Source organism: Meleagris gallopavo, chromosome Z (genome assembly GCF_905368555.1).
Source record: "Meleagris gallopavo chromosome Z, MGAL_WU_HG_1.1, whole genome shotgun sequence".
In the NCBI taxonomy this organism is placed as follows: Eukaryota; Metazoa; Chordata; class Aves; order Galliformes; family Phasianidae; genus Meleagris; species Meleagris gallopavo.
In genome coordinates this window covers 65,216,177-65,230,347 of record NC_139435.1, presented here as the reverse complement: position 1 = coordinate 65,230,347, position 14,171 = coordinate 65,216,177, and the positions used below count along the sequence as shown (strand labels likewise).

Genomic DNA, 14,171 nt, shown 5'->3' with positions numbered 1-14,171 from the left:
TTAGACATGCTTGTTGTTTTGGCTGATTTCCAATTACAAAAACATTGCCTTGAAGCTCACCGATTAGTGATGGTAGAAGTAATTCCAATAGGAGAAGATGGACTTCAGAAAAATGGAGGAAGCAGGACAGGATGGTAGGAGGTTGCCTGCTAAATAACCTACCAATGGAGATTTCCTTCAGGGTACAAGTATTTACATTTCCTCTGGAGTAAAGTAGAAAGCAAAATACTCTGTTCCACTTTGGAACCCTGATTCATTTCAGAGAGCACCTACAACCTATTTTAGATGGCTGCAGTGATAAACCGTCTCACTGCCTCTGTTTCAGGCAGATAAACAGCCCTTTTCCAAGTTCCTATCTGGTGAAGGACTGAAAGGCTCTAGTTCAAGTCATGTACAAGTCAGAGGAGAGAAGGAGAGACATCCTTGTTTACACTGGCCAGAAGACCAGTTCCCAAAGGGGCAGAGAAGGCTTTGTAAGGAGTTTCCTGGCAGTCAGCAAATGGACAAATGAACCGCAGAGAAAACATTTTGGTAACACAAAACTATAGGATAATATTCTCATAATAAAAAATGGGAAAAGTAAAGCAAGCTGGCTGATTGGCTGAAGAAAAGAGGTGAAATGTGAGAGGTGAAATCTTTTAAGCGTCTGGTTTTTCCTATGACAAATCTGAGCAAGCACTTCGGGGAACAGGCTGGTGATTGGAAAGAAACAGTGCTGTGGTGATGGTTAAGAATATAAAGTGTGGTAGCTGGTGTTTTTCTGAATATTTGTGTGAGTTCTCTGGGATATCTGTTTCGATTTGCAATATAAAGGGCTCTTTAGTGTTTCTTAGCTTGGATGTCTTATTTTAAAACTGCAACAGCACAACAGCAGCAATATAAGCATAAGAGATGAGAGCCTCAAGAGAACTGGAGAAATCTTTCAGTTCTGCTTGTCTGAAACCTGCCACCTTCTGTAGTGAAAAGAGGAGAACCTGCTCCTCTCATAGGCATTAATTTGCCTGGTTTGGCACATCTAAGCTGGCTTCTTCAGAGTGAGGACTGTTATTGCAAAGACAGATATTCACAGACATTTGCTTAATGGTGAGCTTAATCACAAATTAGAGTTAGCAATCTCTGTTCTTCACTTTCTGGATCCATTTTTCTGTTTGTACCGTACCAAGTGCAGTACAAAATACTGAACAAAGCTTGGAAGACTAAATCACAAATTAAGATGAAGCCTCACAGACCTCTCTGAATTAATGCCTCAAGGGGAAAATCCATGAGTTTTGTTGTGGAAAGCAGCACACTGCTTACCCTTCAGGTGATCTGCAGAACTGGGTGATGTTTTTCACACTTACAAATACGTACACACCTGGATAGCTGTGTTGAGATGAGAGTATCACCAGATAATTTACCGGTCAAAAGAAAAGAGGCCTGATTGTTGAATACAGAATTAGTAATGGAAAATGAAACAGTTGAGCAAAGAGTATGTGAATACTATATTTACTCAGTTTTTTTTTTAAGTATGGTATCTGGTTTGGATTGGTTCTCTCTTCTTTGCTGTAATTTTCCATCTTACTCATCTGATCTTTAATTCCATGAGAGATCACACAAAACAGGGTTGCTAGTGTGGATGGAATACACCAAACTGAGGGTCAGTCTTCTCTGGTATCTTCCAATGAAGGCCTAAGCAAGAGTTAAAACAGAGCAGATGTTCAGAGAAACATCTATCATTTGCTGGGTGCTCCCAGAAGAGAAGGTGAAAAGAAGGAAGAGGAAAGTAGGTCTCCAATTATCCAGTTTTGACACTATTAACTTTGTGTGTTTCTGGCAGTAGCACATCATACTGCAGTTTCTTTTCAGTTTAGAATTCCTCTGACAATGTGCTCCTCTTTCTCCAAATTACAGCAGACCTTCAGGTAAACTCAGGTTATTGGCCTCCAATGCTGCCACTTTAATGCTTTTCACTGGCACTGACTGAACTTTTAAATATCACTCTCCAGAAATATATACAATTTATATGTCTCTGTATATTGAAACAGTCCTTATGTTAAATATAATGCTACATAAAATGTCTACACTTGAATGATTATGAAACAGAGACTATTTTATGACTTCAAATATTTTCCACATCATCACATATTGTAGACTGTGTTCCTGCCTGAAAAGTCTTTAATTTTTAAAGGTTGCAGCTCCCCTTCCTTTTTTATTTTATTTTATTTTATTTTTCTGTTGAAGAGTAATATAATGTGCTTAAGTATTTGTATTTTATTTTTCTGCTGAGTTAGCTTTAGAAAGGCTTTAAACCGTTCAGGAAAAGTATAGAAAAGTTGAAAGAATATTTATACAATCTACTGTCAATCCAGCTCTTCAGTGCCTGCATATCTGGCTCAGTATCAACATGTGCAAAGAAAGAGAGTTGTCTTGTTGTTGTCATTCAGTGATGTCGTTAAAAAGTATATTTCTATAGGACTTGAGATAGGTCAAAAGGAGTCAACATAAGATGCAAAAATGATTTAAATTTAACATTTTCTTCCACACAATGATTTGGGCTGAATGATCACAATAACTCTTTCCAGCATTCCAAATTTATAAATAGCTACTGCTTCTAGTGATTTCGTAGGAGTCAACATAAGATGCAAAAATGATTTAAATTTAACATTTTCTTCCACACAATGATTTGGGCTGAATGATCACAATAACTCTTTCCAGCATTCCAAATTTATAAATAGCTACTGCTTCTAGTGATTTCGTAGGAGGCAAATTTGGCTGGTTGGATACCTGTGTTTCAGCTTCAAATTGGATGGCCTATTCAGGCAGGCGCATATGAAATCTGGCAGAGATTGAGTGTTGGCTCAGTTATTAAGCTCAAGCAGGGTTTAAAATAACACTTCTGGTCTACTTGAGATTTTGTTTAAGTCAAATGCCAATTACATAAGTATTTAATATTAGACATTAAATCCACCATACTGTGACATATAGTACAGTGAAGTCCTTTATTTATCAGCTGAAAAACATGACTTAAAAATCTAGGAGCATGTACACAATGCTTTTTTTATACAAGACGTTAAAACCAGCTTCTATTAAAAAAGAGGAGTTTACTGTGGTTACAGTGTCTCAACTGTTATGGGATTACATACAGCTCTGGAAGGGAAGAAAGCCTTAGGTGGCTTTGCTTGTTTTACTTTCTCTTTTTCTGGCAGCAGGGAGGGGGTGAAACAAGTCCTGATTTGTTCAAATGCTGTAAAGGTAACCAAACCATCATTAAATCCCAGAGCTATTTGTCAAGCTCTGCTCAGGCACAAATGCAAATTAGACTGACTGCAAATTAGTTCAATTTATGCTTTATCACAGAAAAAAAACAGCAACAGCATACTATCTCAGGAAGAGAAAGGAAGCAAATAACAGCTGAGCAGAGCTTTATGAGAAAACCAAAAATGTTTTACAATTTCTCCCCAGGAAAATTGATAAGTACATCTATTTTGAAAGGAAAAAGAAAGTGATTTTCTTCAGAAACGGAGAAGTACAGATTTTTGTGGTTTTGCAACTGAATAAAATAATTTTAATTTTATTTTGCATGCTTACTTTAAAATTTGATTAATGTCACCTGCATATCTCATGGTTTGTACTTCAGCAAATGCAATGATTTTCCTACTGACATGGAGCTGCTTCCAACTGGAAGACCTGGCTCTAAAATGCCTGTCTTAGTGCCTGCTCTTAGCACCTGTGTCTGAAACCTATCTGAAGCTTGTATGCCTGGAGCAGGAGATAGAAAGGCCTAAAGGTTGAAGTCAAGGTGAATGTTGAAGCTTAAGAATCTTAAGAACGAGCTCATAAAAATCAGTCCTTCGTTAGCTGAAGGAAGGTAGACCTCTGAGGACAGCTTCATGTCTAGAAATAATCACAGAGATGGAAATCTACTGGCATAAAGGATTTCCCTAGCCTCACTGCCCCCACCACAGTTTCCCCATCTTTATCAAGGCTTTGTTCATCATGTAAGGGTGGTGGTCCTCTCCTATAGGAGATTTCATGCCTTGACTTTCTTTAGGTGTGAAGTTCACAGGATATGTCGTGGCTGTGAATGTTTTGATTCACAGTCTCGTAAGATGGTGGTTTTTTTGTATTTGTTAACTTTCAGGAGCATTTCCTGATTCTTAATCTGTTACATAGCATACAGTTTAAGTTAACTGAGAAGTGAAATCAGCTTAAAACTTACTCCATGTACTTACCTAAGTTTTGGTACTTGTTGCTGCAATTGTTTTTGATGGCTTGGGAAGCTATTTTTGAAACACATCCCACCTATGCCATGTACACTCAAATAAAACATTCAGGCCTGCTACATAGTCCTGGAAAGCATTCTGGAAAGAAACTGTGGATTGCTAAATGGAAAATACAGCTCTTGGCCCTGCCTTGAGGGTGAATTCGCTGAGAAACAAGACTGAGCTGCAATGTGTTTGTATGTGTAGGCACTCCAAGATCCCCTGCATCTGTCCGTTGCTTCATCACATGAAGAAGCGCATTGCTTTGCATGTGGACTGGACACTGACTGCAAGAGTGCGTTCTATACAAAACCACTTCAGATGCTTCAGGTGCTCCGGAGAACAACCTCAGAGCAGTCCTATTTGGTTTATTTTCAAAATGCAGTGCATTGGCCTGACTTTAATCTTCACTTTTATCTTTGCAGAGATACTGTGTAGATCTAATTGTGGGAGCACAATTGTAACTAACCATCTTATCTTAGAAGCCGCAATGCAGATATTTGTAGCCATTACAGAGTGGAAAAAGTGAATTTGTTGCAAAAGTGGAACAGAAGCGTGTGTCCTGTTGGGCTTTCTAAAACTTTTTCCCAAGCTACATTTAATCTTGGGGAAAAAAAAAATCATTATACATCAATATATGCCTCACTAGAGTAAACCAAGTAGTTGCACTAATGACTTCACATTTAATTGCAATGCTAGATTTACACAATGTTCTTACCAATGAAAGATGACTGATTCATTGGCTATTATTATTATTATTAAATTAGCCACAAAATACACAGAAGGAGTGATATATAAACATGTCAGATAAGAAGAGGCTGGTTTCTGACTGTGGGAAGATCAAGGATGACAACAGAGTGACAAAAATTATGCAATTAACACTGCTCTGTGGACTATCCCCAGTGCTATCTGTGCGAGAATTCATGTTACCTCAAGTGAAACACTGCCCCAGTACTACATTTGCTTCTGTGGAAAATGGTAGCTAAAGTATTACTGACCATGCAACACAGATGTCCAAAAGAGGATTGCTGTAACTGGTCAGATGCTCACAGGAAAGCAGTTTTACATAAGTTGCTCCAGGAGAATCTTTTTGCAAGTACATTTTAAAATACTTTAAAGCATAGGATCAGCAAGCACACCTCCGTGTGAGTCGAGCCTGGTCTGCATATGGGGCCCTCAGTTCCCGTGAGGAGGGAATCACCTACAACAATGAGCCTTCTGTCTGTCTTAGCAGAGGCAGTCTGGAGACGCAGAGTCGGCCGCCTCGCCCTTGGCGCTGTCTTAGGCAAAGCTTCCCGTGCCTCCCTGCTCACTTCCCCTTCAACTCACTGTGCCTCTCATCTGTGCCTCACTTGGGGGCACGTGGGCAAGTAAAGTTGCCAAGGAAGGGGTTCACCCACGATGCCGAGCTGGGACTGTCTCCCAGTTCTCCCCGTCTCTCAGGACCCCCGTCTCTGCCCGACGGTGACAGGACGTGGGGTCCATCACTTTCTGGGGGCTGTCTCCCTGGCGCCTTCCTCTCTGGCATGCCTGGGAGTTACTCCACCAGTCAATCTCTTGCTCTCACTCCCTGATGCTCCGTGACCTCTCCACCTCCTCCTTGAGCTCTGCCACCATGCTGAGCAGATCTTCCACCTGCTCACACCTCACACAGGTGGAGTTCCTGCCTCCCTCGCCGGGCAGCAGCAGGCTCAGGCGCTGCGTGCAGCCAGAGACCTGAACAGCCACATTCCTGGGCAGGCCCTCCATCTGGGTCAGGATGGAGTCTTTGCAGGGCAAGCTCGTTGCCTGGAGGAGACCGTGGTAAATCTGTGGTCTTGGAGACTGCCAGTAGGTAAGCCGGTCTCCAGAGCGAGGAGGGACGGTACTTCTGTGCCGTCCTGCTCAAGCTACCACACCTGCTGCTGCAGTATGCTGTGGGTGCTGCGCGCATGCTGCCTGTGGGCCTGTGGGCCTGTGGGCATGCTGTCCCCCTTCACGAACACAGATAGATCTAAAGATAACGCCATGACAACCATCTGAGAAGGTACTGGGGAGAAGACAACCCCGTGGTCTCAGCTCCTAACACTGCCTACCGCAGGACAAGCAGAGAAGAATGAAGCCAACATGTGGGGAGGATGTTAAAGGTGTATTTTTTTTTGAAAGATGGAATCACAACCGTCACGTGGGGATGGACACGGCTGCTGGAAGCCGTCTTTGGGACTGGTTGTGGGGACGTCTTCTGTGTTGCTGGACCCGGGAGCGGCTTTGTGCCCGGGCTGGTCCACCGAAGGATGAAGGCAGTATGTGTGGACTCTCTGCAAGGTTGATTTTCTTTGCCGCTTGGGACCACAGCCATCACGTGGGGATGGGACACGGCTGCATCAGCGCCGTCTTCGGGACTGGCTGTGGGGCCGTCTTCTGGGATGGTTTGCCCGGGAGCGGCTTCGTGCCCGGGCTGGTCCCCGCTGCCTGGACCGGCTCCCACGGCCTCGTCGGGGCCGGCTGCGGGAAGTCGAAGCGCGACGCCCCACTGGGGATCGGCTTCGAGTGCGGGCCCGCCCTCGTTGCCTGGATTGTCTCCTGCGTGCAGGCAGAGGGGAAGCCCTTGAGGACCTTGATGGTGCTGGTCTGGCCGAGGTGCGGGTGCTGGTCTGAGCACCTCGGGCTGTCGTACGGCTCCCACCGCGTTGTCTTCGGGGGCGACTCTGGGAGCCCGAGGCCCGGCCTTGCAACGGGGAGCGGCTTCTTGTGCGGCCGGTCTCCCGCTGCCTGGGACGCTCTGTGGCTGCAGGTGCCTGGGAGGTTCTGGAGGACCGCGTGGTCCCCCGTCTGGTGGGGCTCTGGGAGGAGGTCTCAGCGCCTGCAGCTGGTGCCCGCCTTCTCCCACCGCGTCCTTGGTGCTGCTGAGATGTGCCCCGCTCCTCAGATAGATGTGAGCGGGTGCCAGACTGCTCAGCCTGCGGCACTCTGGGCTGGACGCTGAGCTCAGGCAGCTGGGAGTTGCAGGATGGGCTGGACGCTGCCTGAGGGGGGGAAGGCACCGGTACCTCCTGGCTGGAAGTGCTGGGGCTGGCATGCTCGGAGTTGGTGCGGGGTGCTGTAAGGAGAGACAGGAAGCTCAGCAGAATGAACATGCAGCCCCAGGGCAGGGCAGGCTGCCACACCTCATGGGGCAGAGAGACTGTGGCGAGGCCACCCTGAGCACGCGCTGCCAGGCCTTGCCTGGCCTCAGTCCCGCGGCACGCGGCTCTTTGCCTCTTACCGGTGCCCCTGCCAGCGCAGGTGTCGCACTCCCAGCCATTTCTGCCGATGGCCCAGAAGGAGCAGCACCAGTGCGTGCCTTCTGAGCCACAGGAGCTGCAGATGAACAGCTGCCAGAGCCTGGGGAAGCAAACGGGTTGTGGCTGTGAGGACAAAGCAAGCCAGGGCCAGGGAGCACAGTCCTTGCTCCAAGGACACCTCCAAGCCTGTGGTGAGGCTGAGATCCCACGCAGAGCCCCGGAGGACTGCGGAGGTCACTCACCCCTTTTCCTGTGCCCTCTCCCTTCCTCCTAAGTAAATGCATGCGCTGGCATCGCAGCGCCTGTGGCTTTCTCGCAGCGGCTGGTATGCTGCGTCGTCCCACCAAGATGGTCGTCTGTCAGAGAAGAGAGAGAATGTGATGAGTCCCCAGTGCCCCAGGCGTGAGGCAGATCCAGAGCATCCCTGCTCGTCCCCCTTGAGCTCATTCCCAGCTCCTCCGGAAGCTGAGACCAACGCTTGCAGGACGGCAAGGGACTGGGCCTGCCGGGGCAGTTCCTGGGCAGGCACAGCACCTGTGCCTGAGTGTCTGCGGAGCCGAGCAGAAGGACACCAACCTGACTGGGATTTGGATCCCCAGCGTGGTCATTGGGGATCGGAAGCGCCGTTTTCCTCCGCAGACGGGGCAGAAGAAGCGCATGGTGGCAGCGTGCAGGGCATGTTTCTGCAGGAGAAGCACAAGCGTGAGCGTGAGCGGGGCTGGCTGCTGCTGAGCACCGGCCGTGCCCACGGGGCGGGGAGAGGACTCCTACCCTGATGCAGCCCCGGTGGAACCAGGCCTGTTTGCACACCGGGCACACCATGGTGTGGTAGGACGTGCTGTCCCCCACGGGCTCCAGGCAGATGACGCAGATGGTGTTCTGCGATGGAGCTGCCTCCGCTGCCTGCCGAGGGCGATGCTCCCAGCAGAAGGACCTGGGCGGGAGGACAGAAGGGGTGGGCATGGTGAGAAGTGCTGTGAGGAGGGCAGAGGACCAGGAGAGAGCGCCAGGCCTGGGCTCTGGCTCCGGCAGGATGCCGCAGGTGTCGCTGCGGGTTCCTCCCTGGGAGGATCAGGGAGGGACGGCAGCTTGGCTGCTGCTGACAGCCCTCACCTGTGCTGCCCAAAGTGTTGCGTGACGCATTCCCCGTCCTCGGCGCAGGGCAGATGGAAGCTGCGCTCGCAGCCTGTCTGCGCGCAGCTGATGGCAGCTCCCCTCTCGCCACAAACAAAGCAGTTCTGGAAAGAGCAGAGCAGCCCCCGTTAGCGGTGGGCTCGGGGCCTCCGCAGCCAGCCCCACTTCTCCGGGCAGGGCGCAGGGTGTGGGCACCGCTGCCTCACACTCTGCAGAGCTGCCTGGCAGACGAGGCTCGTCTGTGGTGGTGGGGCTTTGTCCCGGAGCCGGTTGGAAGGGCCGCGATCGCTTTCTTTGGACCCAGGCGAAGCCGGTGCGAGCCTCTGCCGGCACCAAACTCCCCGTTCCGTTCAGGTCCTCACCTTCTGGCCTGCCAGCTGGACTGTGTGCTGGATGGCGCCAATGGGGAAGCCAAAAATTCCCCCCACTGGGCATCTCCATTCCAAAAGGCCATTGGCAAAGACCTGCAGGAGAGAAAAGAGTGGATCTCGTGAGGCCGGGAAGGAAGGGAGCATCCCTGGCAGGAGCCCTAGCCCTTGAGGGAACTCACCAAGCAGAATTCGTGGGCACAGAGCCCACCGCTGGCAAATGTCTGCCCACAGATGTCCGGGTTCACCTGTGCGCGGCGGCACAGCACGCACACTGGAGAGGAAGGAGAGAGCAACCGTGAGCAGCGGTGAGCACCTGGCAGGGCCGGGTGTTCCTGGGGGCCGTCCCCAGGGCCTGCTCCGTGCCTGCCGTGCCGGCTGAGGGGCAGGGCTGGAGGGGGTGGAAGGGAAAGGGGGCATTGCAGGCCCAGCAGCTCCAGCGGGCAGCCACGGGCCAAGCTGGGGCTCTCACCTGGCTCCCCGGAGTTGGGGGCCTCCTCTTTTCCTTCAGTCATGCTCGGCATCAACAGTGAGAAACAAGAGAGTCGAGAAAGTCCCTGCTCTCTCCACGCCTCACCAGGCCGCAATGAGCAGGGCCCCAGCCCGGCAGCCTTTGCTCTGCTCCCGGCCCGCGGGTCACAATGGCCACCACTGTGACATCACGGTCACCACCTCACCACCAGGCTGAGGGCGCGGCAGGGCGGCGGCTCCTGTGGGCAGCGCAGGGTGAGGGGCCCGGTGCTGCCATCAGCAGGGAGCAAGGATGGCCTCCCTCAGGCCTTTTGCAGCGCGCCCGTGCTGGGACGTCGCAGCAGAGAGTCTAATAAAGGTCTGTGGGTCAACAGCTCAGCCGGCTTCTCGAGTGTGTGTGTGCTGATCGACTTTCCATGGCCTGATGGTGACAGGACAAGGTTTTGACCTGAGAAAAGAGGAGGTCTGGTGAACTGCGAGAGGGAATTCCTCACTCGGAAGGTGGTGAGGCCCTGGCACAGCTGCCCAGAGAAGCTGTGGGTGCAGGCGCTCCAGGCCATGTTGGACAGGGCCCTCTTCTAACCTGACCTGCTGGGTGGCAGCGCTCCCGCGGCAGGCACTTGGGGTTGGGTGGGTTTTACGATCCTTTCCTGTCCAAGCCTTCACACATCAAAGCTTCAAGCCTTATACAATTCCCAGAGGCAAAGTGGCATAGGCAGGGCACGATTCCCTTCAAGCCTGCATATAAAATGAGTCAGGAAAACTTGTGAGGTTTGCTTTCTTTGGCCTGCTGGCAGTGGTCACCATGCCAGAGACAGGAAAGGAGCTGTCCCTTGCCCAGGGCCGCAGTCCTGGAGTCACACTGGAGCATCCCTGCTCATCCAGCCTGACCATGAAAGTCAGCTTCTGCATGAAAGTCAGGCCAACGCTGATGGGAGAGCCCCCACGCCTAGACAGTGGAGATGTGGATCTCCGCCCTCTGCGGAGATGTTCAAGGCCTCACTGGACAGGGCTCCAGGCAGCCTGATCTAGTGGGTGGCAACCAACACACTGCAGGAGTTTGGAACTTGAAAGACCTCAGTGTCCCTTCCAACCCAAGCCATCCCAGGATCCTGCGATTCAAAACGTCTGCCAGGTCCGGCATTACGCCGGATTACTAAGGCAGCTACCCAGCCAGTCCTGACATCTACAAAGGCTACCACGGTAGCAGTCAGGCACGATCTTTTTGTAGTAAATCCGAGTTTACTACTCTGGATAACCCTTCTTTTTCCCCACCTGCTTTGAGATGATATCCAGAATGAGTTCTTCCAACACTTTCCCAGGGATGGATGTGAGCCTGACTGGCCTATAGTTTCCTGAGTCCTCCCTCCCGACCTTTTTGAAGATTGGAATGACGTTGACTATCCTCCAGCCTTCAGGCATCTCCCTTGTTCTCCATGAGGTTTCACAGATGACAGACAGCTGGGCTGTAAAGGCACACTGCTGGCTCACCTCCAGCTTCTCGTCTACGAGGACCCCCAAGTCATTCTCCAGAGGGAGATATATTCTTCCCAGGCTACACAACCCTGCTTCCACTTCCTGGACATGTCTCTCTTCTCCATCAGCTTTAGCTGCAGGTCCTTGCTCAGCCATGCTGGTCGCCCGTCTCCTCTGCTCCATTTCTGGAGCATCTACTGGGAGATGGAGAGCACTTGCACTGGTAGAAGGGTGTCTTTAAGGAGCTGCCAGCTGCATTCTCTTCCTGTGCCCTTAAGGACAGTTTGCCAGGAGATCGCACCCAGCAGTTCCTTGAGCAGCTGGAAGTTTGCTCTCCTGAAGTGCAGGGTGCTGACTCTGCTTTTTGCCAAGCCTGCATTCCTCCAGATCACAAACTCCTCCAGGGCGTGGTCAGGCTGCCTCCAATCTTACCTTCTCTAACGCTCCCCTCTGCACCGGTGAGCTCCACGTCCAGCAGGGCTTCACCTCGGGTCGGTCCGCCTAGTACGTGGACGAGGAAGTAATCCTCAGCAGACTCCAGGAATCTCCTGGCTTGTCTGCCACCCGCCGTGCTGCTATCCCAGCAGATATCCGGGTGGTTGAAATCCTCCATCAGGACAGGAGCCTGCGAGCGCAACACCTCCTGCAGCTGAAGCAAGAAGGCCTCGTCAGCAGGCTCCCCTCAATCAGGTGGCCTGTAGCAGACCACAACCACTAGATGCCCTTCACTGGACCGACCCCTGATTTTCACCCATAAGCTCTTGTTGTGGTTTTGTGATTTTTCTTGGTGGTATTCCATATCATAGCATCGTGGAAAGCATACGGAGTTCGCGAGTTAATGTTCTGGTTCTGTGGGCTGCCTTTTTTTGGCGTGTTGGTTCTCGGAGGGGGAAGGGAAGAGTGGCGTTCCCCAGAGGTAAGAAGTCCTCTTGCTTTTGCCCAGAGCAAGAAAGGTGGAGCACCTGGCAGGGCACCGGCCTCTCTCCGTCTCACAGATTCTTTTGGTTTTGCTGCGCAGAAGCACGTGTTTCCCTCTGCAGTCTGCAGCGAAAGGCTTCCAACACTCTCGCTGTGTTTGATTTTACTGCATTTAGTAAATTAACGTTCCTCCTCAGATCGTTGCCATTGCTCTGTTTTGTTTGTTTTTTTTTTCTCTGTTAGACCCATCTACTATCTCACTACCCTTGCCTGCAAGACCACTGCCTCATTAGTCACGGGACCAGGCTGACCGGCCGTACACCATCAGCACTTTCTTTTCCCCCTCTCTCTTTATTTATTTATTTGTTTGGGTTTTTTACAGCCTGCTGCCCCTGTCACAAACACAGATCTAGAGATAACTCCAGGTCAGCTCTCAACCTGGTCATGGCTGTCACTCAGACACAGCTCTTTGCAAACTGTCCACTTCGTAACATAGAGGGCAACACCTCCCCCCCCTCCGCCCTTACCCTGTCTATCCCTTCTGAAGAGCCTGCAGCCCTCAATCTCCGTATGCCTGTTGTGAGATTTGTCCCACCACGTTTCCCTGGTAGCAACCAGATCAGTATTTTCCAAGCACATCATGGCTTCCAACTCCTCCTGCTTGTTTTGCATGCGGCGTGCATTAGTGGAAAGGCACTTCAGCTGGGCCTTCTGGTGCATTACCTTGCTAGAGGGGCCCTCCCTCAAAGCTCCAAAAGAAATCTGAAGTTTTCTCCCACTGCTTCCTAGAGGGACGTGAGAAGGTTTTGGACAGGGGGTCAGCAAAATTACCTCCTCTGTGGACTTCCCACAAGATCCTACAGGACAGTTTAGAGGTTTTTCCCCGCAATCTCCTGGCGTGACAGCAACCCTTTCCTTTGTCCCACCGCACTTGACTCTCTCCCCCATCGGATCTAGTATAAAATCCCGGACTACTTGCTCTACCCTAGCGAGCCTCATTGCATCCCCTTCCCCCTTCCTACCTCCTTTCAAGCCCTCTCAATGAGCCCCGCTAGCTCTGGGGCTAGGATCCGCTTCCCTCTTAGAGACAAGTGACACCGGCCTGCAGCCATTAGGCCGGGTCGCTCACCGGCCCAGAAAGGATAGAAGCAAGTATCAGTTGTGCTCCCGCTCCCTCAACCAACCGCCCTAAAGCCCTGAAGTCTTTTTTGATGCTTCTCTGAGCTACTTCATCACTGCCTGCCTGAACTATCAGTAATGGGTAGTAATCAGAGGGATGAACCGCATCTGGGAGTTTTGTTTTCTACTTGTGTCCTTGACCTGGGCCGCAGGGAGGCAGCCCACCTCCGTGTGAGTCGGGTCCGGTCTGCATATGGGGCCCTCAGTTCCCGTGAGGAGGGAATCACCTACAACAATGAGCCTTCTGTCTGTCTTAGCAGAGGCAGTCTGGAGACGCAGAGTCGGCCGCCTCGCCCTTGGCGCTGTCTTAGGCAAAGCTTCCCGTGCCTCCCTGCTCACCTCCCCTTCAACTCACTGTGCCTCTCATCTGTGCCTCACTTGGGGGCACGTGGGCAAGTAAAGTTGCCAAGGAAGGGGTTCACCCACGATGCCGAGCTGGGACTGTCTCCCAGTTCTCCCCGTCTCTCAGGACCCCCGTCTCTGCCCGACGGTGACAGGACGTGGGGTCCATCACTTTCTGGGGGCTGTCTCCCTGGCGCCTTCCTCTCTGGCATGCCTGGGAGTTACTCCACCAGTCAATCTCTTGCTCTCACTCCCTGATGCTCCGTGACCTCTCCACCTCCTCCTTGAGCTCTGCCACCATGCTGAGCAGATCTTCCACCTGCTCACACCTCACACAGGTGGAGTTCCTGCCTCCCTCGCCGGGCAGCAGCAGGCTCAGGCGCTGCGTGCAGCCAGAGACCTGAACAGCCACATTCCTGGGCAGGCCCTCCATCTGGGTCAGGATGGAGTCTTTGCAGGGCAAGCTCGTTGCCTGGAGGAGACCGTGGTAAATCTGTGGTCTTGGAGACTGCCAGTAGGTAAGCCGGTCTCCAGAGCGAGGAGGGACGGTACTTCTGTGCCGTCCTGCTCAAGCTACCACACCTGCTGCTGCAGTATGCTGTGGGTGCTGCGCGCATGCTGCCTGTGGGCCTGTGGGCCTGTGGGCATGCTGTCCCCCTTCACGAACACAGATAGATCTAAAGATAACGCCATGACAACCATCTGAGAAGGTACTGGGGAGAAGACAACCCCGTGGTCTCAGCTCCTAACACTGCCTACCGCAGGACAAGCAGAGAAGA

At 51.3% G+C, this 14,171-nt stretch overlaps 1 protein-coding gene across 1 annotated transcript; it reads right to left on the bottom strand.

Annotated features, from left to right (window-relative positions):
• Positions 1-6,443: 6,443 nt before the first annotated feature.
• Positions 6,444-9,530, bottom strand: LOC146542346 (E3 ubiquitin-protein ligase PHF7-like). Its single transcript, XM_085213341.1, has 9 exons — positions 9,479-9,530; positions 9,189-9,280; positions 9,001-9,102; positions 8,618-8,742; positions 8,276-8,438; positions 8,081-8,187; positions 7,747-7,860; positions 7,486-7,604; positions 6,444-7,320 (listed from the first exon to the last, which is right to left on the bottom strand). The coding sequence occupies exons 1-9, from the start codon at positions 9,528-9,530 to the stop codon at positions 6,605-6,607; spliced, it is 1,590 nt and encodes a 529-aa protein (XP_085069467.1). The 3' UTR covers positions 6,444-6,604.
• Positions 9,531-14,171: the final 4,641 nt, after the last annotated feature.